General features: G+C 46.8%; 1 protein-coding gene and 1 long non-coding RNA gene across 7 annotated transcripts in view; one reads left to right on the top strand and one right to left on the bottom strand.

The window, feature by feature from the left end:
- The window catches only part of SASH1 (SAM and SH3 domain containing 1), a 334,045-nt gene that overhangs the window by 155,880 nt on the left and 150,237 nt on the right, over positions 1–27,928 (top strand). For all 6 annotated transcript variants that reach the window (XM_019424975.2, XM_019424977.2, XM_019424976.2 and 3 more), the window contains exon 2: positions 26,705–26,833. In XM_019424975.2, coding sequence (XP_019280520.2) covers positions 26,705–26,833 — 129 coding nt within the window. The remainder of the gene's footprint in view (positions 1–26,704; positions 26,834–27,928) is intronic.
- LOC109252463 (uncharacterized) lies at positions 21,618–26,708 on the bottom strand. The gene is made up of 2 exons (XR_002074026.2): positions 25,845–26,708; positions 21,618–21,961 (listed from the first exon to the last, which is right to left on the bottom strand). It is a non-coding gene; the product is annotated as an uncharacterized LOC109252463 (long non-coding RNA).

Raw genomic sequence — 27,928 nt, 5'->3', positions numbered from 1 at the left:
TGTTGCTCAAGGGTCAGTTGTACGTGTATTTTGATGAAAGTGAGAAGGGTTGATGTGGGTGATAGAAATGAAGACTTAAGGAAACTTTTACATCTGTGTTCTGAAGTGGTGGAATTGAGTCAGTCCTCCGAAGAGGACACTTCTTTGCCCGCCCTCCTCTCCCGTCCCAGCCACTACCCGGAACAGAATTGGGAGAGTGTGCGAAGAGAAAAATCAGCTCAACGCGGATCAAATCCCGTTCACGTTAGATTTCTTGAATTGACTACTAGGACAGGGCAGAGAAGCTGGGGTAGGGAGTGTCAAAGACTGTGGCAAAGGGTTGTGGGGCACAGGATTACAAGACCCCAAAGGAATGCTGGTGATATCCATAAGCCCCGGGCGCTCTTGCTTCACCCTTCGGGCTCACCCTCTGAATTCTTGGCCATCAATCCTTCCAGTCCAGTAAGAGGGAGATGAGTCATGGTACAGATGATCCCCAGCTTATGATGGTTCAACTTAATGGTTTTTTGACTTTGTGATGGTGGAGAAGCGTTCTGCATTCAGTCAAAACTCAACTTCAGATTGTGAGTTTTGATCGTTTCCTGGATTAGCAATGTTGTATGGAGAGAGCACTCTCAGCCACAGCTCTCGCTCAGCCCCGTGATCACGAAGGTAAACAGCCAGTACGCTTATAACCATTCTGTTCCCATGCGTTCATTCCGTTTTCCACTTTCAGTACAGTATTAAATAAGTTATATGTGTTAGTCCACACTTTATTATAAAATAGGTCTTGTGTTAGATGATTTTGCCCAACTCTTGGCTAATGTAAGTTTTAAGGTAGGGTAGGCTAAGTTAGGATGTGTGTTACGGTAGGTGTATCCAATGCATTTTCAACTTAGGATATTTTCAATTTGCTGTAAATTTATTGCGATGTAACCCCATCATGAGGTTGGGAGAATCTGTATCCCTTAAGGACTGTGTTAGGGAAGTAGGGATAGAGGTTTCTGGATGCAAATGTTAACCTCTATTTGAGATGCCTCCTGGTGCTACTTTGCTCCCTGGTCGGTGAGGCTGTGTAGCATGCCAGAGGCATCCTAGCTGTGGTGCAGGATTTGGGGCGTCGGAAAGCACCCCTTACCGGGTTGCTGAGGGTTTCAAATGAATGTTAGAGAGGTTATGGAGAAAATGGAAATGATTTATATTTCATTCCCTGTGGATTCTTTACTGGACACGTTAATTAAAGTCTTCTGGACATTCACTCCAACAGGTTCCGACCCCTGAATAAATTAGTTTTAGTCTTCGCCATTCATTCAGAATAAAATGGTTCCACAGAAATGTCTTCGTGAAGTAAAAAAAAAAATGGATAGTCAGAAAAACTCATTTTTTCAGATCATCTGTGGCCCATCCTGTTAGTAAGGGACTGCTCCCTCTAGTACATTCCCGCAGATTACTTTTCCAACTCGAGTGCAATGATTCAAGCCAAGACCTTCATCACTTCCCTTTGGAGACTATTACACAGCCCAGCAGACATCCTATTAAGCTTCTGATACGCAGAGGAAAAGGAAAGTTTTAAACTCGAGACTGAGAAGGAAGATGATTCATGGTCCCGGAGGAAGAGGGCCCCCAAAGTTTTCAAAGATGACCCCCAGCTGCCACCCCTTCCTTTGGGCGCACACTCACCTCGTGGGCCCCAGAAAGTCGATGGAGCCAGTGTGTGGACCAGGGTGTAGCCCTTTAAAAGAATGGCAGAAGAATCACTAACTGGGAGTCAAGTTCGGCAATGGGCAAAAAAAAGGGTGCAGACACTTTAATGTAGTGTGGGAGTTAAAATGCAAAAGTTGGCTGTCCTGACCACATTTAGAATTTATGATTCAATATTTAAGAAGACCATAAAAGTCAAATTGCTACGGTTGGGGCAGGAAATGACTCAAGACCAAAAGGAAGACTTCTGTTGATGCAAGGTCAAGGTGAGACAGTTAATTCTGGCTGGTGGCTCTCACTGGGATAGACCAGCTTCCTGACTCAGGGGCTGGAGGGGACACAGGGGTAGCATGAACACTGTTCCCGAGAGTTCTGACAGCAGGAGCTATTTATTGCAAAAGAGTAAATATGAAACACGAAGTCAAGGATATCAATATTTACAAAATAGAGAACCTTCTATGATTAGCAAAATCCCTTTCTCCAAGTGTGTTACTCTATCCCATTTTGACCGGACAAGTTCCTGGCTGCTTGCCTCAATGTCAAGTGACTTACACTTCTGCACCGTTTTTATAGTAGGTATCTCGACATCGCAAAGGCGGTATTTCTGTTCTCCACGCGTGCTTTTAACACCCATTGTGTGTATCATTCATTTGACATTTACAGCCTGTGTGCCGTTTTATTTTCTGTTGGATCACACTCTTCCCATCTTTCATGGGAATTTTCATTTGTTTTGTTTTTTAGATTTCACCTATATGGGAAATCGTACGATGTTTGTCTTTTTTGACCTGTTTCATTTAGCAGAATACCCCCTAGGTCTGTCCGTGTTGTGCATGGAGAGATTTCATTTTTTTTTTTTTATGACTGAGTAACATTCCATTTTATATCTGTCCCACATCTTCGTTATCCATTCATCTCTTGATGGACACCTGGGTTCCATCAATATACGGACACCTACTTCCGTATCTTGACTATTGTAAATAACGCTGCAATAAACACAGGGGTGCATATATCTTCTCAAATTAGTGTTTTTGTTTTCTTTGGGTAAACACCCACTCGTGGAATTACTGGATCATACGATCTTTCTATTTGTAGTTTTTTGAGGAACCTCAAAACGGTTTTCCACAGTGGCTGTACCAACTTCCATGCCCAGCAACAGGGCACAAGGGTTCCTCTTTCTCCGCATTCTCTCCAGCTCCTGTTACCCCATGTGCTTCTGATTCTAGCCATTCTAGCAGGTATAAGGTGATGTCTCATTATGGTTCTCATTTGCATTTCCCTGATGTTTAGTGGTGGTGAGCATCTATTCAGGCGTCTGTGTGCCGTCTGTAGGTCTTCTTTGGAAACAAGTATTTATTCAGGTCTTCTGCCTATTTTTACTTTTTTTTTTTTAAGTTTTTATTTATTTTGGGAGAGAGAGAGAGCATGAGCAGGGGAGGGGCAGTGAGAGAGGAAGAGAGAGAGAATCCCAAGCAGGGAGCCCCGCGTGGGGCTCGAACTTAACAAATTGTGAGATCATGACCTGAGCCGAAATCGAGTCAAAATCGAGTCGGACGCTTAACTGACTGAGCCACCCAGGCGCCTGTGGGTCCTCTGCCTATTTTTAATCAGATTATGATTATGATTATGATTATGATTATTTTGGTGTTGAGTTGTATAAGTTCTTTATGTATTTTGGATATTAACCCCTACAGAGATACTTTTTGAGAAGGGGGTCTTTAGGAAAGGAAGAGACTGTGCCCAGGAAGTCAGTTGTAAGGTGTGTTGGATACTGGGGAGGAATGAAGCGTAAGAGGGAGCGAGAAGGAACTTCATCGTCTTGGATGTGTTGTGTGGACTTGGTCGGGGAGTAGCAGGATTCCAAGCGTCTGATGTGAACTGCCTGGACTTTGGGTGTCATAAGCTTGAGCAGTATTTAAGTTTGGGCCTGAACTTTGTCATTTCTCAAAATGAGAGAAAACGAGGCTTCCGCAGAGGGTGCTCTTGTCCGAGGAAGTTCTTGTCTTTTCTCCTCCTCGCCCACGTAATGGACTCTGATGGATATGGAATTAGGGGGTGGCTTTTAATACTAATTCTGGGTGTTTGAGGTTTCTTATGCTGCCTTATTAGTATCTGTGGCTCCCCCCCCCGCCCCATTTTTATTTTTTTTTTTATTTGTTTGAGAGAGAGAGCAGGGGAGGGGGAGACAGAGGGGGGAGAGAAATTCCCAGCCAGGCTCCATGCCATCGGCGCAGAGCCCAAAGTCAGGCTCATGACCTGAGGCAAAATGAAGAGGCAGATGCCTAACCGACAGGGCCAACCCCGTGCCCCTGGGATCCCCTTTTTGGTAGTGGTTCTCCGCGAGAGAATCTATCCTGCAGCATACAGAACTGTGTACCCTTTGGGGAGCTGACCATGTTGGAACTGAGTTCTTTTGAATTAAGCCATGGAAGATGGATAAAGCATGACCCTTTCTTTACTTATGTCTCTTTAAAATTTATTCATCACTTAGTACTTCGTTGTTGTTGTTGTTGTATTTTTTTTTTTTTAAAGATTTTGTTTTTAAGTAATCTCCATACTCCAATGTGGGGCTCAAACTCACAACCCTGAGATCAAGAGTCGCTCGCTCCCCCCATCTGAGCCAGCCAGGCCCCTCCCCTCCCTTTTTAAAGACTTTATCTTTTATTACTTTTTTTTTTTTTTTACGTTTATTCATTTTTGAGAGACAGATACAGAGCACGAGCGGGGAAGGGGCAGAGAGAGAGGGAGACACAGGATCCGAAGCAGGCTCCAGGCTCTGAGCTGTCCGCACAGAGCCCGACGTGGGGCTCGAACTCACAAACCACGAGATCATGATCCGAGCCGAAGTTGGACGCTCAACCGACTGAGCCACCCAGGCACCCCGATCTTTTATTACTTTGAATAATACCTCAAATTCACTGTGAAACAAGGCACGATATAAATACATTTCATAAAATATAAATACATGTCATATTTCTGCAGTTTGTCTTTTTTGTGTTTTTTTTTTTGTTTTTTTTTTTTTACAAAACCATCAACTCCTTGAAGACTGAATAAGCAGTTCAGTTTCCTGAGGGGCTAGATTAAACAGGGCTGTCAAGGAAGGAGGTGAGAATGAGCCAGAATGGGGGCAGGGAAGCACTTTTTGACGCAGGGAGAACATCAGCCTCAAAGGCCCTACGATAGGAATGAACTTGGTGAATTGTAGGATCAGAAACGAGGCTAAAAAGAGTATTGCTTGGAGAACATCGGAGATTTGAGAGTGGGTCAAAGAGACATTCAGGCCAGATGGCCTTGGCTAGCATCAGAATTTTATTTTAACAAGATTAGAAACCATTGGAGTACTTAAATTAGCTTATTTTTTTTATTTTTAAAATTTTTTTGTGTGTTTATTTTTTGAGAGAGAGAGGAGGGGGCGAGGGGCAGAGAAGGAGACACAATCTGAAGCGGGCTCCAAACTCTGAGCTGTCAGCACAGAGCCCAACACGGGGCTTGAACTCACAAACCGTTTATTTAGATCATGACCCGAGTCGAAGTCGGACTTAACAACTGAGCCACCCAGGTGCCCCAAATTGGCCTATATTTTTAAAAGATCACTAACAGTGTGACAGCAAGTGGACGGTACTCAGGTGGGAGTGGCATGGGCCAGGCCGTAGTCCTGGAGTTGGACAGAAGCACACAGATGTAGAAATAGGTTCGGGAGGCAGGGCTTCTGAATTTGGGCTGGTGGCTGGCGGGACAGAGAAGAATTGAGGAAGACATCCCGGTGTTTTGCCTGATCACCTAGGTAGACTGTTTCTGGTTGTGGGGGTCAAGGCGGGCAATCAAGAGAAACCCAGTGTCATTCAACTAATTTACGTTGAGAATTTAAAGCGAGGTGACTGGACTACCGGGACATTCTCTTTTCTGGAAGAAAGTCCACTTGAGAGATTGAATTAGGACCAGAGGGGCCTGGGGGTGCGCAGTCTGTCCCGTTCCCCCCCCCCCGGTTGGGCCTCTAGAGTGGACCAGAATGCATCCTCGCCCCTCCTGGAAGGTGCTGGAGGCCCATCACTCACTCTTAGCCCTGCCAGCAGGAGGCAGCGGGGCCTTGTACCACAGAGTGGGGGCGGGGGGGTACAGTGATGCCAGTTTCTACGCTGGGAGGATGGGAAGGGAGCCAACTTAACAGAAGGGGTGGATTTGAGAGCCGTGTACTGGAGAAACGAGGAAACTTGGCAGCTGATTTGTGGTGGGCTGGAACGAGAGAGGGAAGAGAAGGCCTCATGCTTGGGGGTGCCTGGGTGGCTCATTCGGGTGAGTGTCTGACTTTTACTTCGGCTGGGATCGTGAACTCACTCTTGTGAGTTCGAGTCCCACGTCAGGCTCTGCACTGACCGTGTAGAGCCTGCTTGGGGTTCTCTCTCTTCCTTTCTCTCTGCCCCTCACCCGCTGGCTTGTGCACATGCTTGCATTCTCTCTCTCTCTCTCTCTGTCTCAAAATAAATTAAAAAAAAAAATAAGAAGGCCTCATGTTTGCATCTCCTGAGCCTTAGCTCATTGGTGAGAAGGGGTGATGGGTATGTGGTGGGGCAAGTCAAAAAGAAACGAGTCTTTATGTGGATACATTCTTCAACTAACTTTTTAAACTTATGGTCCCAATTACTCTGCTCAGTTTTCTTGAAATTTTGGAGGGCATTTGATCAATTAGAAAAGACCTGCAGGGGCGCCTGGGTGGCTCAGTCGGTTGGGTTTCCGATTCTTGATTTTGGCTCAGGTCATGATTCCAGGGTCATGGGATCAAGTCCCTCGTCGGGCTCTATGGGGATCATGGAGCCTGCTTAAGACTCACTCTCTCTCTCTCTCTCTCTCTCTCTCTCTCTCTCTCTCTCTCTCTCTGTCCTCCCTGACTCGTGCATTCTCTTCCCCTTAAAAAAAAAAAAAAAAAGACCTTCTAGGTCCCCCACCCCTAACACTTTCCATGATGCACGAGCCACGTGTTTTCACTTTAAGCTCATTGTTCTTCTGAGGAAACACAGTGAGCAAAAGCTGTACAGTCACATTGGAAGATGCATCATTCAATGCGCACTCCCTGCTCGCTGTTCACCGACCCCTATGGGCAGACAGGACGGCTCGCAGGTGTTTGAGAAAATAGGCCCTGAAATTGAACCCTATGGCCATGGTGGCGTCCACGGTGTGGATGAGGGCAGCAAATCCCACGGTCCAAATGATTGTTGATGACATCTGCTGACGTTGCCAGTTGGTACAAACACTAACACACATGCCATTTCTGGTACTTAGAAGTAGGGTTCCAAATTATATTTAAATGAAGCTTTGTGTTTAAAAAGCTCCCGGGGGGGGGGGTGGATAACTGTGTCAGACTTAATTAAATGCCTCAAAAATCTCAAATACCTCTGTAACCGTTCCTAAAAATAAAATGCTTGACAGATAGAGGTGTCCTGCGGCTTTGTTTAGACAATTAATTCTCGAATTTTGGTGCTTAGTAATACTCGCTGAGATTTATTGAGTGTTTCCTGTGTGGCAGGCACTGTGCTGACGAGGTATGTCTCTTAATTGTCACGTAGCCCTATGAGATGAGAGGTGGGGACTATCTTCGTCACCCCATTTTACAGATTAGGCCGAGCGAGGTTACGTATTTTTCCACGGTCCCACAGTGCTGCAGCCGGGACATACACCCAGGAATTCTGGCTTCGCAGCTCACATTGGTTCCTACCATACTCCAGTGTGTATATGAATCTGTATTACATTAACAAAAACTTTGTTCACGTTTATTTATTTTTGAGAGAGAGTCAGAGCGTGAGGGGGGTAGGGGCAGAGAGAGAGGGAGACCCAGAATCTGAAGCAGGCTCCGGACTCTGAGCTGTCAGCACAGAGCCTGACCCGGGGCTCGAACTCCCAAACCATGAGATCATGATCTGAGCCAAAGTCGATGGCCTAACTGACTGAGCCACCCAGGTGGTCCGTTTTTAATATTCCTTTTTCCTAAGAAGAACTATGAGCCATTGCTGTCCTGGAGATGTGGCAGTGTCTGTGATGGCCGGGTGCTGGCTTGCAGGCGGCATCCTTCCTTCTGTATGACTGTGCCTGGTGAGATGGCAGAAAGGAAGGTGGACAGGGCGGGGAAGGGAAAGGAGAGACAATTTTCTACTTCAGAGTATAATGAACAAAAATTCCATTAGGTTCCCCGGAGCCTGAATTTATTAAGATAGAACAGGAGAAAATGTCTATTGACATTTTGACTTACTGTAAAGGCAGGTAATCATTTCATCTTGAGAAGGGGCTGGGCCCCCAGTGGCCTTGGGACTCCTCTGGTCCTTTTCTTTCTTTCTTTTTCTTTCTTTCTTTCTTTCTTCTTCTTCTTCTTCTTCTTCTTCTTCTTCTTCTTCTTCTTCTTCTTCTTCTCCTCCTCCTCCTCCTCCTCCTCCTCCTCCTCCTTCTTCTTCTTCTTCTTCAAGATTTATTTATTTTTGAGAGAGAGAGAGAGAGAGTACAAGCAGGGAAGGGGCAGAGAGAGAGGGGGACAGAAGATCTGAAGTTGGTTCTGTGCTGACAGCAGCGTGCCCGACTTGGGGCTTGAACTCACCAACTGTGAGATCACGACCTGAGCGGAAGTCAGCCACTCAATCGACTGAGCCACGCAGGCACCCCCTAAAGAGAATTTCTAAGGAGAAGCACAAACCTATGAGATACAGCAGTTGCCTTGGGTTTAAGCAGGGGGCGGTGGGGGTGGGGAAGAACAACATCCTTTCTACTCATTCTCTTTCCTTTGTTTTTGTTTTACGATTTTTAATGCAATGTTCTTGGTGTACATCTATACTCTCATGTGTGGGTGTGGAGCCAACTGGGAGGGATTTTCCTACCTCGGCATCTTCATTAAACATTTATTGAGTGTCTGTCACGTGTTCAGGGGAGACACCAGGGAACAGGGTCCTAACTGTGGAGTTTCCTCCCCAGCCAAGTGGGTACGCACCCGCGTAGTCTTGTTCTGGGCTGTCAAGCTTTTTGACTTTTGCTCAGGAACATGCCTTAAGAGTACTGTGTGTGGATTGGGGCGCCTTGGGTGGCTCAGTCGGTTGGGCGTCCAACTTTAACTCAGGTCATGGTCTCACGTTCCGTTCTGTGAGTTCGAGCCCTGCGTCGGGCTCTGTGCTGACAGCTCAGAGCCTGGAGCCTGCTTCCGTTCTGTGTCTCCCTCTCTCTCTGCCTCTCCCGTGTTCACGCTCCGTCTCTCAATAATAAAGAAAAGTTAAAAAAAATGTTTTTAAGTAGGTGATGGGGATTAAGGAGGGCACTTGTGATGAGCACAGGGTGTTGTCTTAAGTATCAAATCACTAATTCTACACCTGAAACTAATATTACACTGTATGCTAACCAACTAGAATTTAGATAAAAACTTGGGGGAAAAAGAGTGCTGTGTCTTACTATTTATCGTAATTATTGTTACTTTCGCTGAAAGTTTAGGTGTGAACAACTTAGTCCTGACAGCAATCCTCAATTGAGTCAGACTGTGCGCTTTCTTTCTTTCTTTCTTTTTATTATGTTTGTTTATTTTGGAGAGAGTGCAATCAGGGGAAGGGCGGGGGGCGGGGGGCACAGAGGATCCGAAGCGGGCTCCACGCTGACCACAGCAAATCCACCGTGGGGCTTGAACTCACGAACCTTGATACCAGGACCTGAGCCGAAGTTGGTGCTCGACCGACCGAGCCACCCAGGCACCCCTACACCATGCACCTTCTTGACTTCCAACTCCTAGTCAATCAAGCCATCTCTCAGCTTGGCATTTATTTTTTTCTCAGCCTGGCTTTTCACTTGCGTTGCGGCCAAAAAATTGTTCAGTGGAGACCCTGCTCGGGTGGGCAGGGACACAGAACAAAACACGCTGCTTCTGTTTACATCCTTTGGCTGAGCCACCCATTTATTTCTCTGTAGCAGGCAGGATTTCCTCAGGAAGCTGTCCTGGTGGACTGTGGGCCAGGGTTGACCAGGATGTGGTGACACGGAGCTGGCCCCCACCCCCACCCCGCCCTCCGGGACCTGTGCTGAGGTCAAGCCTAGATCTGTATCTGGGCACGCCCTCTCCAGTCTGTAAGTTCCAAGGCCCGCTCTCCTGCCCACACTGGGGTGGGGATTGATTGGGTTTGCGCCCCTCTTGGCACGTGGCTTCTTTTTCCCAGTTCATGCTCTTGCACGCGGTACTGGGGTAGAGAGCTGGGGCAGGGACACCTCCCAGAGGCCCCCTGAGCGGCTGTGTCCACATTTCCAAGCCCCCAGCATTTCCCACAGTGCCACAGGCCAGCCGCTCGAGAGCGGCTTGGGTCAGCCATGGGCCCAGCCTCAGGAAGAAATGAGGGATTGGATGACGTGCCAACGTGCTTGGCCTCACCAAGCACCCAGGTATATGTTTCTTCACATGCGGCTGAGTGAATTATTCATCTGTACACTTCTGCAGCTCCGGAGAACTGCTAACTAATACTCATCTTTATTTAAAGAATGTCACGAGAGGGGCTATCTTCTGTGGGAGGCCCCAGGAGATGGCTTTATCATTTAAAATAAGCGATAAGGCTAGCTAAGGTTTGTTATATACCCAACTGGTATAAGCCCATCACTCTAAAGTGCTGACGTCAGGTTTTGGAGTAGATAGGCATGGGTTTGAAGCCTGGGTCTGTGTTTTACTAGCCAAGTGGCAGCAGATGTGTCTGTCACCTCCCCGAGTGTCTATGCCCTCACTGGTGTTGTATGCTTAGTAAAACCTACATTAAGTCTTGTGTGTTTTAAGTGAAATAACATGCAAGAAAACGACACAATATAGGCATGTACATGTTCAATTTGTCAATTTCTCCCCCAGCTCATCCAATCAACCTCCCCAACGCCCATGCATGCACACGTGCACAGGTGCACTCACACACACACACACACACACACACACACACACACGCACGCCAAATTCTATTGTCAGCATACTCTACAAATTCAATCAAACAGAACAAAAGCAGGGCGCCTGGGTGGCTCAGTCAGTTAAGCTTCCAACTGCGGCTCAGGTCATGATCTCGCAGTTTGTGAGTTCGAGCCCCGCGTGGGGCTCTGTGTGGACAGCTCAGAGCCTGGAGCCTGCTTCGGATCCTGTGTCTCCCTCTCTCTCTCTGCCCTGCCCCTGCTCGCGTGCTCTGTCTCTCTGTCTGTTAAAAAAAAAAAAAATGAATACATGTTAAAAAAAAACATTAAAAAAAAAAACAGAACAAAAGCAAATCATTTTAGCGGCATCCATATGATGCATGAAGCTCCATGCTGTTAGTCTGGAAGATTGTTGAGCTTTCATAAAATGCCTACCCGTGCGACCTTGTGGTAGGCACTGCAGAGAGTTCCAGATGTACTGCATTGTGAGAGGGCACATGCATGGGCCTGGCCGAGCTGATACATGGTGGGGAAAGTTCCTGAATGTGCGTGCGTGAGACAACCAGGACCAAATACATGCAGGGAGGGCAGAGTGACTACATAAACCCTGAGGGAATACACAGCATAGGAGGGACATACCTGCAGATAGATTCCCCTTCTACGAATGAGAAAAAGGCCAGCCATTTTTGAAGCTGGGTTTATCACGGGTTTCTTGGCTTCTGTAGTCCTATCTGCTTTACCCACTGAAACTGTTTCTACCTAGACAAAGGGGATTTCATTATGACACAGTAAAATTTTTTCAGCCAGACAACCCAGGGTTGATCATGATATTCCATAACATTGGTATTGATAGTGACAATGGCAATGGTTAAGAGCAATCATTTATTGAGTTCTGGGTACCAGATACTCTTTTGAGTGCTCTATGTGGATTGTTGATCCCTGTTATTTGGACTCATTGCTCTGTGGGCAGGTACTTCGAAGGCACAAGGAAATTTAGTAACTTGCTTCTTTGAGGTTAGAGATTGGGGGGTATTAACAATTATGCCAGGGGTGCCTGGGTGGCTCAGTCGGTTGGACGTCTGACTTCGGCTCAGGTCATGATCTCACAGTTCGTGAGTTCGAGCCACCGCGTCGGGCTCTGTGCTGACAGCTCAGAGCCTGGAGCCTGCTTCACATTCTGTGTCTCTCTCTCTCTCTCTCTGCCCCTTCCCTGCTCATGCTCTGTCTCTCTCTGTCTCAAAAATAAATAAACATTAAAAAAAAATTTTAAAAAATTATGCCATATACTGCTTGTTCCTCTTCCTTTTCCAAAAAAGAGAAAGGAACCCAGAAACAAAACCAAGGAAATCCTCCACAAAAGTAGGTAGAATAGTATCTTATAACAAACAGCATTTTTCTCTTTTATAAAATGGAAGGTGAACGTGAGGAGGGTTTGTAAGGAGAGATCAAATGATTCTTCCGATGTCTCCTAGACAGAGTATTCTGAGGTCATTTAAGTTCACCTCAATATCTTTGATTAAAAAACAAGTTGTGGGGTATGGACAAAATCCAACGCAATTCTAAGAAACAAATACGTGAGTAATTATCATTGGAGGTTCAAGGAGAGTTGGCAAGATTTCGAATCAGGAGGAAATTCACACAGAAGTAGTCTGTGGAAAGTTCTGAATCATGAGTTCCAGACTTCTAGTCTTTCAGTTTTCCATATTTGAATAGAATGGATTAAAATGTTTTGATCCCAGAATTTTCCTTTTCTTTTTCTTCTTCTTCATCTTCATCTTCGACATCGTCTTCTTTTTCTTCTTTCTTCTTTCTTCTATTTATTTTACAGAAAGAGACCACACAAATGGGGGAGAGGGGCAGAGGGAGGGAGGGAGAGAGAGAGAGAGAGAGAGAGAGAGAGAGAGAGAATATCTTAACAGGCTCCACACTCAGTGCAGAGCCTGACTCAGGATTCGATCCCAAGATCCTGGGATCTTGACCTGAACCAAAATCTAGAGTTGGACACTCAACTTACTGAGCCACCCAGGCACCCCCAGCCTTTTCCTTTTCTTACCTTTCAACAGTGTCATCTTGATTTCCTTCTATTAAATTCTGTCTCTGCTTAGGAGATATTTAGGGTCTCTTGTCAGAAATATGTTCCGACCTAATAAGGTATTCTCCAAGGAAGACTGCCACTCATGAATGAAACAAATGAAAGTGTATAATGGAAAAAAAATCTATGATGTACATATTGGCAAGTGCCTCATGCTTTAGTATCTCTCCTTGGTCGTCTTCTTAAATGTTGCTGTCAGAATGCCAGCCTCATGGACTATATTTTTCAGGAATGGCTGTAATTCTCTTACTTCTGCCATATTTTATGCCTTTCACTGGTGTTGTTGGCATGGAGAGGGGGCTGGGAGAGAAGAGCCTCTTGTCACTGGGCAAATGTTTTGGAAAAAATGAAGTGAGGTTGAAGTTAATTGGCATACCTTTTTAGAAATTTCCTGAATTATTTCTATGGAAAATCAATTTGGGTTTTCTGCATTTTTGCCTGTGAGTCATGTCAGGCTTCCACAGCCACGCTCATGTGTGGGGAGGTGGGAACAGGATCTGACCTCAGGCTAGGCACAGAGCGAGGAAGCTTTACAGGTTCATGGTGCTCGCAAATAAGGAAAGGCAGCAGTGGGGGCGGGGAGCCTCTTGCTCACCAGTTTTCCCAACACACCTGCCTTCTGTGACCAGGAGGGCTGTGAATTACCTGGAGCTGGAGAACAGTTACCTCTAATGGCCTTTTGAGAATCTTTATTATCTGCATTTATGGCCTGGTTTGTGGACAGAGGTCAGAAGATCTTGTTCTGGGATATTCATTAACAGAACATTCATAACAGAACATTCTCTTTAAATGCAATACAGGAAAGTGTTTAGAGTTAGCAGACTAGGTCGTTCATGGCCTAGATATAGAGAATGAATCGAAATAGCCCTCACTCATTTTTACAAAATGGAATATTACCAGTACTGCATCTCCGACTGTGTGAAAATGGGGACATTGCAAATTACGTAATTGCACGCTGTATATGGAAGCCCGACATCACCCCGAACTCAGAAAACCCTGTCCTATAAAAACCTGCTTCTGCTGCCGGGTTCTTTCACTTTCATACTTGCAGCCTAGAACCAGCCCTTGAAAAGGCTTGTCTATGTGTGCGTGAAATAGTTTTCCCTTGGTGGTGGCTGTTGTGCAACATCATGCCTACTGCATTTGACTTTCTCACATTTAAAAACTAATAAACTACATAAACATAAAAGCGCTGAGTGTTAAAACCAACACCTCTTAGGAGTTTGTTTTTAATAAGCTTATGTAATTAACACCTTGCACTATATATTCCATTTGTTTCTTTTGAAACCTACAAAGAGAACAGGATGATACACACAAAGAAGGCAGCGCATAGTTAATATTGGCTTTTTGAATTATGATGGAGTCGTGGGTGTTGTAGAAATTAAGCCTTGCCAGTTACTTTCAAGTCTGAGAACCAAAGAGTCGGTCCATTACCTAGAGAACGTGAAACCGAAACATAAAGCAACGTGTGAATTGTTTCTATTCCCAAGGGGCTGAGCATAGTGCCTGGCACAGTGCTTGCTGATTGATCATTTTATCGTTTCGATTCATTCACTGATTCAGTAAATTAGTTTCGAGATTCTTCTAGACGCTGCCCTAAACCCTGAACAGTGAACAAAACTTAGAAAACTCTCTGCCCTCATCGACCTTATACTTTAGTTGGGGGAGGGGGCTAAAACAGACACGAGTTCCACGCCAACTATTTTAAATTTCCTTTCTATTTATTTATTTCTATTTTCTTGTAACTGTTTTTGAGAAAGAGAGAGAGTGCGTGTGCATGTGAGTGGAGGAGGGCAGAGAGGGGGAGGGACAGAGGATCTGAAGTGGCTCCGTGAAGATAGTAGCGAGCCTGACGCAGGACTTGCACCCTTGAACCCATGAACCGTGAGATCATGGCCTGAGCCGAAGTCGGACGTTCAGCCCACTGAGGCACCCAGGCGCCCCGTATGCAAACTGTTTAGGTGATGAGAGGTGAGGAGGAGAGAGAGTAGGCAGAGGACGGGGGTCAGAGACTGTGTGTGCCTGAGAGGTTGTCATTGTAGATAGGATGTGCTTGGGAAGCAGGGTTTCCAGTCCCGGCTGCGGCAGGTGGGGGAAGAGCCCTGCGGGGCGGAGAGAGGAGCCAGCTCCAAGGCCAGGCTAGCTGGTGGGCTGGAGGGGAAGCCAGGTAGTCGGTGTGGCCAGGCAATGAGCCGAGAGGCTCCAGATGGGGCACGGGAGAAGGGGGGGGCACAGGTGCCAGGGGCCTTTCAGTTCATGGGCGGGGGGGCGGGCTGCGGCCTTTACTCTGAGGCAGACTGGAGGCTTCTGAGTAGAGCGGCAGGATCAGACTTAGGTTCAAACAGGATGTCTCCGGCTGCTGTGGTTGCAGGGTTCCTGGGGTGAATGGGAGGCAGCCGCGTGTTTGATTTCCCAGTGTAAAAGAGAGCTGTTGACTTGTGCTTTGCCAATGGAAAAACACAGCCCATCCTGACAGAGTCAGCATTAAAAACGAGGGGACTCTTTAAGAGACTTGCTAGAACTATGTTCATGACTTTTGTTTTTGTTTTCAGGCTCCCCCCCCCCCATGTGGCAATTAAAATAAAAATGTATCTTATCCACATCACAGAGTAAAAAGTGAAATTGCTCTTTTTTATAGAGCAGGTGAGAAGCCTGAAAAAGTTTGAGTAAGTGGGGTAGACATGTGACTAGTCTAGAAATCTAAGAGCATGGATAGGAAGGAGGGGACTATGTCCCAACAAACCCTGACCTATAAAACTGTTAAAAGAAACAAGATATGGCTGATAAGTACCTAAACACGTTCATTCTTCAATAGAAGTGAATTGCTCTGTAAGAAAAACGTTTATGGGGGAGCCTGGGTGGCTCAGTCAATCAAGTGCCCGACTCTGGATTTTGGCTCAGGTCACGATCTCACGGCTCCCCGTGAGATCGAGCCCCACGTCGGGCTCTGTGCCGCCAGTGTGGAGCCTGCTTGGGATTCTCTCTCCCCGGCTCTCTCTGCTCTTGCCCCGCTTGAGCTTCCTTCCTCTGTCTCTCTCCAAATAAATAAACTTAAAAAGTATATCTTAGAAATTTTTAAACATTAGATGTCATGAAAAAGGCAGTGGTGATGTTAGTAAATTCTCAGCTTGTGAGCAAATTGGAAGAAATGAACATGTTCATTTTAGTGATAAGTGGCTTGGTAGAATGATGTAAATGCATCTTAGGTGGTGTTTTTTTGTTTGTTTGTTTGTTTTGTCCTTTTAGGTATAACATGCCTGTCAAGTTCACATTGTAACTCTCTAAAGGATGTGGTATAAAGCAAATAATCTTCACTCTCAACCTCCAAGATGTCTTTAATCTCCAAGTAAGAAAAGATCCATTGCTAAGGATGCTTTTTCAGGGAGCTGTCATGTTATATTCTTGGCAGTGGTGAAAATCTCCTATGATGAAAATTGAGATCACTTTGAGGGGAAATGATGTAGTTGGGGAAGAACTTTTCCTTCCCAAAGGATTGAAATAAAAGTATGGCCTTCATGTCACGTACTGCTTTATATGGTTGCATCCACAGATGGACAGACACACAGATGTAGATACAGGTAATACTCACCTATGTGCCTGGGACAACAAGAGTAATTCTGTGCGGCTGACATTCCCTTCATCTGCTTTTGCCTCTCTGTTACAGGTCAGAATGGGCACAGAATGAAGCCAGCAGATTTTCCCTGTTTACCCCACATTCACAAGTGGGCCTTTGAGTGCCTGAATAAAGTCCTTAGAGCACTGATGGTTATGAGTGTCCGTGAGATCAAGGGGATGGACAAAAGGGCACATGTCAGAAGCTAGGTCAGGAAATGCGCTCGAGGAGGGTTAGGGGTGCACTGAAGAGCTGTTTTTGGATTACTTGGAGTTTTTCCCGGGCAATGGGTGAGCTGGTTTCTCCTTGACTTTGGAAAGAAACGACCCAATTGGTGTCACATGAACGAAGGGCTCTAAAATAACCTCCGGTAAATAGGAACAGACAGGTTTCTGTTCAGCCGGCCATAGCTCATTCCCAGAAAGGGAATGTGCTCGTTTCCTTGGCCTCAGCGTTGCTGTAGTATTTGCTCTTTGATACCACCTGACCTGGCAGCGTTCCAGGTGTGTTTTCCTACTGGTCTCCCTTGGGGATTGAATGGAAAGGATTCAACTGGATACATTCCTGATACATTCAGTGCCTTTCTATATAGTCTTTGTTTCGAGATACTTACTTGCCTTTTCTTTTTTTTTTTTAATGTTCATTTATTCTTGAGACAGAGAGAGACAGAGCATGAGTGGGGGACGGGCAGAGAGAGAGAGAGGGAGACACAGAATCAGAAGCGGGCTCCAGGCTCCGAGCTGTCAGCACAGAGCCTGATGCGGGGCTCGAACCCATGGACCGTGAGATCATGACCTAAGCCGAAGTCGGATGCTTAACCCACTGAGCCACCCAGGCGCCCCGCTTACTTGCCTTTTCTGTCAGGGTGTGAGGAGAACGTTCAGCCTGTAGTGACCTTGGGCCCATTGCACCGCGGAACTTTCTTGTTAATCTTCCTGGTATAAGGATCTTCCATTGGATTCCAACAAGATCCATGACCGTCAACGTGCTGAGAATTATCAGCAGTAAGTGGAAATAATCAGAAATCATTTCTGCACATGAAGAATCCTCAACCTGGGTTTCCTTCTTCCTCTTCTCTCCTGACTCCCGTCCTGCCACACCTCTGCACCAAATCTTCAGCCACCTGGGTAGCTTTTCCTCTTGGAACAGGTTAGGTAGACTGTCTCCTGACTCAGAAGAATTATATTTGTGGTGCCTTCTGCCTGGAAATGTATTTCCCACCCGCTCTCCTCATTCTTTATGTGTTGTTATTTCTAACGATGTATTTCACGTTTGATCGTCTCACTCAGCGGACTCAATTGCTATTGTAAGGTTGGTGGGGCCAGAGACTGAGACTACAATCTCACCATTATATATGAAAATCCTGAATGAATGTTATGAGACCCTCAGGAAGCAAGGAGATCAGCTCTCCTGACCTTCCTTCCTTCCTTCTTCCTTCGATAGACACTTCTTAGGTGATTGCTAAGTATCCTTGTGATGGTGTTAGGTGCTGAGGTTGCAAAAATGAGTAAGACCCAGTTCCACCTTCAAGGAGTTTAAAGTCCGGGGATAACAACCATGTAAATTAAGTAAAAGTCACTTTTCAAAGATGTCCTAAAATAGAAAATTTCAAATATATACAACATTAGCATATTTTAAAGAAGCCCCATATTCCAACACTACCATTAATCAGTCACTGCCAGTCTTGTTTCGTCCATGTCTGCTCCCACTCTTTTCCTCTCCCTCCTTGACTTTGAAGCAGATCGCAGACATCAGGCCATTCCATTTGCAGGTGGAATGTATGATTTACAGTGACGCAGTGGGAAGGTCACGTGCCATTCACGGCCCATTGTGAAGCATGGGCTGCCGTCTGTAGGGTCAGTAGGGCGAAAGCGGGTCCGGGCAGAAGAAGCCACAAGGAGGAGCGCTGATGATACGGTGCTGCTGCCTGTACTGGTTTGATCTGGCCCAAACTGGTGTATGGATAGGGAGGTGGAGCCATGGGAGCAAGTCTATAAAGACAGGCAGTTCCAGGTAAAAAGGTGCTTGTTTTGTATCCAACAGACCCACGCTGTCAAATCCTCCCTGGGAGACATTTTAAAGTTCTCAAGATTTATATTTGAGAAGTGACAGTGGGCATGGCGCATAGAGTGGGTTGCAAATGAGATGAGATTGGAGAGAGGGTAAGTAGCTTGGGGAGTTCTGTCCAAGGCGTGAACACTGCTCGGATGAACATAGAGAGACATTTTGAGACCCTTGAGACTAGGAGAGATATTAGAGAAGACATGTTATACTAACATCGACTTATATATGACACATTAGTATAATTTAAGTTATATTAGTCATAGTGATCTCTTCCTTTGGGGCTAAGTGAATGACTCCTGAGAGTCTGGCATCCGTGGAACTGGTTGATGCTAATCTCTGGAATACTGGAATCAGGAACGAAAGTTTGGGGGGTTGGAGAGTTCACACTGAGTACCCAGGAAAAGGAGGCGTGGGCAGCTGTCGGCAGCTAAGGAGGTGGATGAGAGTTTTGAGAACTTATCACAGTATAAGGGGGCACCCACGTACTTTAGTACAGGCCATCTGAGCAGTGTCCTCAGGCTTGCTATAGCCATGTGAATTTTCTTGATAACGCCCTGTAGGCATTACCTACCAGTTCTTAAAAATCTAGAACTTCGGCAACTCAACGCTGGTTCTATAACAGTGAATGGTTACAGGCATGATGCCTGTTGTCAGTTTTGATCAGGTCACCATGACCTCTCAATCTCTCTTAGCCTTCCTTAAATGCATTCCATGGAAATCAACCATGGTCAAATCCAGTTCTGACTCCTGTGTTATCACCGCCCCCCCCCCCCCCGACTGTGCAAGCCATGGCAGAATATCGTTTTCTTAAAATATGAGAAACCCTCAAATATTGTACAAGGCTTAACAACATAACCAGAAATTTGAGGATTGTTGTGAGATTAATATATTCATTTCCAAATGGCTCAGAATATTATAGGTCACTTTTTTAAAACCCGGCATCAGATCCTGACTGGCCAAATGCTTGAGAATGCTCATACCCTCATGATCATGTGCCGAAGGCAGCCAGAGAAACTGTCAAGTGTGATTCATACTCATCAAAATCTGTGAATATGGTCAGAAATTGTGACTTCATTTCCACCAAACTAGCTCGTTCATTGCCACCCAGCTAGCTCACTCTGCTGTTCTTTCCAAATCTATGATTCTATTAAGCTCAGGGCAGTTTAGAAATGAGAAATGAGTTCAGTCCGAAATTGCCATCTGCTAATTCCACATGCCCATTTTGAGAGTGAATCTATACCGGAAATTTTTTTTTTTTTTTAACAAATTGTCAACGTTCCAGTCACTTCCCTTCAATTTCAAGTTCTGAAGGTTCCTGTGACATGTTCTTTTGTGCCGATGATAGCTCAGCAAATTAGATCTTCCAGAGTCTTTAATTCCAAAAAGACCTTACACCGAGCACAGTCTAGTAAACCCCTTCAACAGATTTCCATGACTTAACCATATGACTACATTAAAATAAACTAAAAAGCATACTTTGCTTTTCTGTTAATAATAAACATCCGTGTTTCTTGATTTTACATTGAATATTTTGCACCTAGTGTAGCGTCTGGAGTGTCCTAGGTGTTCAATAAATATTATTGGAATTGATGGGATACTGTATTAGGTATTGATGATTGAAACGCATATTAATTTTATAGCCTTGATCACTTTCTTCATCGTACCTGATCATTAATGTGACATCAGAGATCCAGCACACCCTCCCCATGAGGGATACAGAGGAGGCCTTTTTAATCCCATTTTGTTGTAGCTGCTCCTCTCTATGGTCAGGAAACGGAGTTTTCCTACTTAGACCGAGCTTTTCAAATTCCTTCTGAGTTGATAACTAGGGATTCCTAGTTTGTGTGAGATTCTGGCAGTACATTTTTTAAAAAAACGTTTATTTATTTTTAGAACGAATTGGGGAGGGCCAGAGAGAGAGGGAGACACAGAATCCAAAGCAGGCTCCAGGCTCTGGGCTGTCAGCACAGAGCTCGAGGCGGGGCTCGAACCCACGAACCGGGAGATCATGACCTGAGCCCAAGTCGGATGCTTAACAGACTGAGCCACCCAGGCGCTGCCACTCCCCCGCCCCGTGTCCATTTTTTAATGTAAATAGATATAGTCTATATTAATAAGTACTTAGAGTTGTAAGTCGTTTATAAATAATTCTGTCAAAGATGTCCCATGCCCTAGTTTTTGTTGTTGTTTGGTTTTCGTTTTGCATTTTGTGTGTGTGTGTGTCTGTTGGTTTTGTTTTTGGTGTTTTTCCTCGGGCCTTTGAAGGCCACTTCCTTAGAAGCAGTTGTTGAGAGAGTGCTGGGAGGGAGGGAGCCTCAGTGCTGCCTGCCTGAGGCCTTCCTTCCCCAGGGCTGGGTTTATGCTAAGCGGAGACCTCTGTGCAGAATAGTGGGGGCCTGGGGCACCAAGGTCATATTTGCCAAGGCAAGAATTAGAGGGCCTGGCAAGGTCTAGGGTGTTCTGGAGAGGGGGAGTGGAAATGTGAAGTCAGCCCTCCAGCCACCTGCCACGTGGGTGTGCCCCCCACCCCCGCCCCCCAGGGCTTTTCATCACCACCAGCATGACCTAATACGGTCCCTTTAGTGTATGTTTTTGGTTGTCCTGTGTAAAAAACTTCTTCCTGAGACAAACTATATTCCCGCCCAGACCATCTGCAGAAATGCTAGGAGCGACATGCCTCAGAGAAAAATATTCGAGATCATGGCATATTCAGTGAATCTCTCCACGAATGACATGGCAGGATGGGGGTAAGCGAGCTAGTGCCGGGAGCGACGCCTCACAGATGCAGTGAGGCCGAATGAGGAAACCAGAATTAAAGTCTTTTCTATGGCGGCAGCAATTTCACCGGAACGGATGCTGAAAGCATTTCTCACCTCCAAATCTTTAAAGAAGCTAATTAAGAAGGAAAACGCAGAGGGGCGCCTGGGTGGCTCAGTCGGTTAAGGGTCCAACTCCGGCTCAGGTCATGATCTCACAGTTCATGGGTTCGAGCCCTCGAGCCCCACATCGGGCTCTGTGCTGACAGCTCGGAGCCTGCTTCCGATTCTGTGTCTCCCTCTCTCTCTCTGCCCCTCCCCTGCTCACGCTGTCTCTCTCTGTCTCTCAAAAATAAATACATGTTAAAAAAAAAAAAAAAGAATGAAAACACAGAGTGAAAGTCATTCAGGAAATCGGGCTGCGTTGTTATTGCAGTGATTTCTTCCAGTGGACTTAGCTTGTCGGGGACTGAATACTGATATATTCAGCTCCACCCCTCTCCAGAACAACAGGGAGCAATGTAAATAGAACGTATAATTTATATTATTCAAAATGTATATATACTTATCATTATAGACCAAAAAAGGTAGAGACACGCTAAATAAATGAGCCAGGAGTCTGTTCTCTTTCTTCCCCTCAACGTTGAGGATTCAGAGCAACACTTGGAGTTTTCCCTTGGGGCTCTGTCTTTATAGATACAGAAAAATAGCAGGATTACAGGTTCATTTGCATTCATTTGCATGCGATCTGCATACAACAGCACAGATTACATTGTATTTCCGGGTGTTTTCAGGACTTTTGTCTTCTTCTTCTTCTTTTTTTTTTTTCCTCCATAAGCCTGTCAGGATACCCTACACCATAAACGACATCTGGGAAAGAAGAGAGCAAAAATAACCAAAGTTAACGATACAGATGCTTTCTGTTTTCATAGTACTTTGAGTTTTTACATTTTCCAGAGACAGAAGTACGTTGGGATAAAGATCAGAAAAGACTGCTAAGTCAGTCGTTACGAGAACAGTGCTGCTTCTTTTCTCCTTAATTGCAACAGCAGTACCCCCCCCCCCCCCCGCCCCCGTCTGAGTTGTTGGGTACAAATGCCCCGTATCTCTGCATTTTTATGTTGGCTGCATAAAAGATGAGTGTTTGGTGTTCAGTGGGTTCGTGGGAAGATTGCACAGGGTCCGTCTTCTGTTGACCTGCCCCGGGTAGTGAGACCACCGACCCAGTTTAAATCCATACCAATTGAAGTGGATGGTCATATGGGAAAGATGCCGTGACCTGGTTTTGCAGGAAGAAAAGGAAAGAGAACTTGAATTTGCATGGGTTTTCTTCCTTTTCTTTTCTTTTTAGCTGCATATGGGGAAATTCTTACAAAAAGATCGGGTGACACACTTTCATAATTTACTTAAATTCTTTGGAGGAAATAAGATTTCCCCCTGTTCCTAAACTTGAACCCATATTCCTTCAGCCTCACGCGTGAGAACCAAAGGTGAAAAATAAGAAATGAGACAAATTAGGCGAGCAGTGACTCTAGAGCAGAAACCTTGAACACCTTAAGAGAAATAGAAGTTTAAAAAGAAATCGATTGCAGTATTTTAATAATTGTATCTATTAGAATGAGCATAGAGAGCGTTTACTATTTTGCAACTTGAGTGCCTCTTGACATGAGCACTGTGGGTGTTGGGTCAGACATAACCTCACATTCCAGAAAGAAAGATGCATTAGGTGTGGTGGTATTAACATCAGCTGCATCGGTTAAATTCCCTACAGCCTAATATGGAAATATTTTGATGGTTTTATTTTTTTAACCTCTATTTTTGAGAGAAAGACACAGAGAACAAGCAGGGGAGGGGCAGAGAAAGGAGACACAGAACCTGAAGCAGGCTCCAGGCTCCAGGCTCCGAGCTGTCAGCACAGAGCCCGACGCGGGGCTCGAACCCGCGAACCGTGAGATCGTGACCCGAGCCGAAGTCGGACGCTTCACTGACGGAGCCACCCAGGCGCCCAGAAGCAAATGTTTTCACCGAATAGGTCTGCGCTATCTCAAGAACAAGTTGGGCGGAAATGATGCCAAGGTTTCCAGATAGTCCGGAAAGAGCATGGGTTTTGAGTGGAGGAAGAGAACATCGTCTCGTGGTTCATTGGTTCCATCTGATTGGGGCGAACAGGATTCCTTCCTGGGGATGGCAGACAAGACCTACTTTTTAAAATCCCGTTCTTTTATTCTTTTGCATCTCTTGGCACTTACATCACCAAGGCTGCTGAAAGTGGAAATTTTGGGGACTTACTGCACATCTGGAAAGTGATTTGGGAAAACACAGGGGCAGCTGTGCCACACCGCTCTAAATCATTGTCTGCCGGGCCCCAAGTCCGGGTCGGACGTTGCCACATGCTGCAGGGTGTCAAGTGTTTGCTGTCTTTGGCCTGGGTTGAGTTGAACAGCCGCCTTTTTTCTCATATCTTTTCCAGGCCCCGGCGTTACTGGGGAATTTGGGGTGATCTGGGCTGAGGGATAGGGACTTAAACTTTTTCACTAGTGGCAAAAAACACGTCTGATCGGCAGCTTGGAAACTTGAGAACCGAACAGTTGATGTTGAAGGTATTGCTAGGAAAAAGGGGTGGGGAAGTGATTTGAAAAAAAGCTATGTAAATAATGGCTTACGAACATTTTTGGAGTGGACTTGACTGATCCAAGAAAACCGGTGATCGTGTTAAGTTGTACGGTTCAGCTGGCTGTTTTTTGAGAAGCCGGAATTCAAGATCGGAGTGCCTTGGCTAAAACAGTACAATTCTTAGTGCCTCTGTGATGGGGCCGGGCGGCGGGGGGAGGGAGGGAGAGAAATTTTCATTTAAGAACGGCAAGCTATAGGAAAGTGCGTAGCTGTAACCTCTACGGGCTTTAACAAGTTCACTCAGGTATTAGAAGATACAGGTTTTGTAGTTGGTCAAAGGCGACAGGTATGTTTCCCTTCCTGGATGGATGAAGGTGGAAGTTTCTGGATGGAGACAGGATAGCCTCATACTCTTGATAGACTTGACATAACTCTGAAGGGCCCCAGGACTTCAGGGGCCCCAGCTGTTGTGGGCAGTGGCAGAATCCAGGCAGTAACTCGTAAGAATGGGTCCTCAGGTGATATGGCTATAAACCCTGTTTCCCCCCACCTTCCAACACGTGCTTTGAAGGGAGCTCCTTGGTCCTTCCCAGTATGTACCGGGGGCGGGGACTAAGGAAACATGAGGATCTTGAAGAGTAGGGGGACCATGAGGACTTTGTTTCTTTGAAGTTTAAGCAAAAATGCTGGGTTAATAGAAGGCAGCCGGCCCCGCAGCTGCGGACTCAAGCCCATGCTTCAGCGGGCACTTTGCTCCCATAGTCCTGGCTGTGAGTAGTAGTTGGTGGTCAGAACTCAGTTCAGGTGTTGGGCCTGAGGTGTGTGTGGGTGGGAGAGGGCCTGCTCCGAGGGGAAAGTGGTCGTTGTAGGAAGCTGCTTGCTTCTCTCTGGCTCCTCTGGGCCTCGCAGGCAGTGGCTCTCTCAGCTCCTTCCTCATCGGGGCCCGACTGGGGAGCAGAGGTGAGGTGAAAGGCCCTGAGAGCTGGGCTGGCAAGGCGGGGGTTTATTTTTTCAGCTGGGTGATGGGGTGGCATGGGGGATTCTCCGAGGAGGGGAAGCCGGTCAGATCTGTTTAGCAAGGTCACTTCGGTGGCGGGGTTGATGGCAGATTGGGCAAAGTGGGGAAACAGATGAGAAAACCCGCCAGGGGGTTGTGGGTTTCCATGCTGTGGCCCACGGGGTACATGTCGTAGGGCCGAGGCGAGTCAAGACAAACCTTAGGATCATAATTTGATTCATCATGCTAGATTTCAGAAACCTCACTTTAAGATACTCTGGCTTGGCTTCCTCCCCCCTGAGTGATTCTGGTTTCAGGCAGTTTCCTTTGCTGATGGCAGGAAAGCAGAGACCAGCAGGCTGACCACCTCTGGGCCTTTCCTCAGAGGCCCAGCAGCAGATTTCTGCCTTGACCGATATTACTTCCCTCTTGGAAACTTGACGGTAAACACAATGAATAGGAGGCTAGGCCCCCAGAGCCTCTGTGTCTGTCCAGCTTGTTGTCTGAGACGGACCGACGACCAAATGAAGGAATGACTTTTGCCCAGACATGTTCAAATGCTCAAACGTCTCCTTCCTAGATCTGTCCTGGGGACTTGGACACGATTACCTCAAAGGAGAACATTTTCTTGGGGTGGGGGGGAGGGAGAGGTTTTTTTCTAAAATATCATTTCTTTTCATTTCTGTTTCTCCTGTACGTGGGTTGCATAAGATCAGTAAGTGCAGACGCGGGATAGAGGTGATCGCTCTGACCCAGGCCTCCTGACAAGGCCTGAAGGTCTTTCGCGGAAAGGCTTTGGGAGAACTCTTAACTTCCCCAACCCCACCTGCATCTGAGTGTGTTTGCGTGTTGAGACAGGGCTGTGGACTGTAAAATGGAAAGCGTGTGCACCTTCTAGGCTCCCTGAAAGTTGCGTTTCCTTGGTTGGCTTGGTAGGGCCATTTATTCTTACCGAAGAAAGGACACGTCGGGAGGTAAACAGGGGAGGGCAAATGTCTTTATGAAGAAATGGCATAACTTACAAATGTATGCAGTGTGTGTTCAGACACGCATTCAAGGCCTCGACTGCCCTAAAGGAAGACTACAGTCTGAAACATTCTCTTGTAGTGAACATGAGTAGCTAAGCAAGTTTTGAGCACTTACTGTGTGCCAGGTGGACCGTGTTACTTCACCGCTTCTCCTGGGGAGATAGGTGCCGTACTATTCCGGTGTTACCGGAGGTTATCCGTCCAGAGGTTATCCGTACTATTCCAGAGTTCCCAGAGCTTAGGAAACACGCCTCAGGCCCCTGAATTGTGAGCGGCCCCCGAGCTGAGTGTGAACTCAGGAACGTGGGCTCCGGAGTGGCTGCCGGGGCCACAGACCTGTTCCTTCTTTAGGTGAATTTGTTAACGTGTGTGCTTCTCGCTTGTGTACTTGGAATAACTCAAGGAATAGGGTTTTTTTTTTTCTTTTCAAGGGTCTCAGGGAGGCACAGGTGTGGTTCGGAGGCGGCGTCCCTCGCGGGTCCGCAGCCCTCCGCTCGCAATCAGAATTCCCCGGAGTGGGGTCCTGGCGTCGGGACTTCTAAGGAGGCTCTGGTGCAGCCACGGATGGGGCTTCGGGGAGCCTCTTGCCCGGACAGTGCCTCTTCTGAAGGCGCCCGCCTGGGGGTTTCTTAGCCCTGCCAGGCGGGCAGACGTGTGGGTTTCAGACCGCGGCCTTGGCCGCCGGCAGTCCTGGGTTGGAGTTCTGCCTTCTTTGCTTGTTAGCCCTAGACCCGGTGGGCACTCAACTTCTCTGAGTTACTGTAAAGGCGAGCACATAGTTCCTGTGTCCCCCGTGTCCATAGCTGTCGGGAGGATTTGGAGGTGGCGCCCATACTCCCCACTTAACGAATACCGGCCGTTCTTAGTGTAAATGCTGGGGGGAGGGGCACCAAAAGCTGTAGGTCTTCGTGCCGGTGGACTCACCGCCTTTGTTGTTTTCCTGTTTTTTTCTCCTGCTGCCCGCCTCGCCCTCAGGACGGCTCCCTGGGAAACATCGATGACCTGGCGCAGCAGTATGCAGACTATTACAACACCTGTTTCTCCGATGTCTGCGAGAGGATGGAGGAGCTGCGGAAGCGGAGGGTCTCCCAGGACCTGGATGTGGTGAGTGGGCGGCACGGGGAGGACGCTGCTGCCTGGCGGGGCCGCTCGGTGTCCTGCTCCCGGTCCATCGCCCCCTCGCGATCCAGCACCCCCACCCGGTCCAGCGCCCCCTCCCGGTCCAGCGCCCCCTCCCGATCCAGCACCCCCACCCGGTCCAGCGCCCCCTCCCGGGCCAGCGCCCCCACCCGGTCCAGCGCCCCCACCCGATCCAGCGCCCCCTCCCGGCCCAGCGCCCCCTCCCGGCCCAGCGCCCCCACCCGGCCCAGCGCCCCCTCCCAGTCCAGCGCCCCCTCCCGGTCCAGAACCCCCTCCCGGGGTCCGGTCCAGCGCCCCCTCTCGGACCCTCTGACCGGCTTCCTTGTGCCTGGACCGTCTGTCTGCAGGCTGCTGCCCTAGTTTGGGGTAAAAAGTTCAGGTCCCAGAAGATTAATCACCCAGTTCTGTGGTGACCAAATAAATGCATATTGGCTGGGGCAGCATGACCGAATATTTGTATTCATTAAAAGGCTAGATTTTATTTTTTAACTTAAGTAAAAGGAATGTTTTTACTCCTGGCCAGTGTACGCTACATTTTCATGGACTCTAAGCCCAAAGAATGTCGAGGGTAGGTCTTTCCTTCTGTCCTTTGCTCCCTTCCTTTTTTTTTTTTTTTCTTTTTTTTTTTTGAAAAATAAAATTTAAAGCAGCCAGAAACCACCCTCATCTCTCACCTGGTAATTAGCATGCTGGTATTTTAGCAGATCTCTGCTCAGTGTGTTTTTATATCAGCAATATAATTCTTGCCTTTTTATTTAATATTTTATTATAGTTCCTCCATGTCATTAAGACCTCTTCATAATCACCGTTTTCCACGGCTCCGCTCTCTCACTGAGGTGTCGAAATTCATTCGGCTGTTTTTGTGAAGACCTTTATGTAGGGTTAGTGCGGTATTTAAACTTGCATTTGACAGATAAGTAAATAAATAGCTTAGGTCTCTCTCTGTAATCTACATGTGTGCTAGTGTTTCCAGGTAGTACATTTGCTGCAACAGATCTTACTGAAGCTTCTGCATTTGTTAATTTAAATTTTCGTCATACATCCTATTTGGGTTCCTTG

The sequence above is a fragment of the Panthera pardus genome, unplaced genomic scaffold (assembly GCF_024362965.1).
Source record: "Panthera pardus isolate Hobbes unplaced genomic scaffold, ASM2436296v1 HiC_scaffold_17, whole genome shotgun sequence".
Classification (NCBI taxonomy): domain Eukaryota; kingdom Metazoa; phylum Chordata; class Mammalia; order Carnivora; family Felidae; genus Panthera; species Panthera pardus.
The sequence above is the reverse complement of the archived record's forward strand: the minus strand, read 5'-3'. Positions and strand labels throughout refer to the sequence as shown.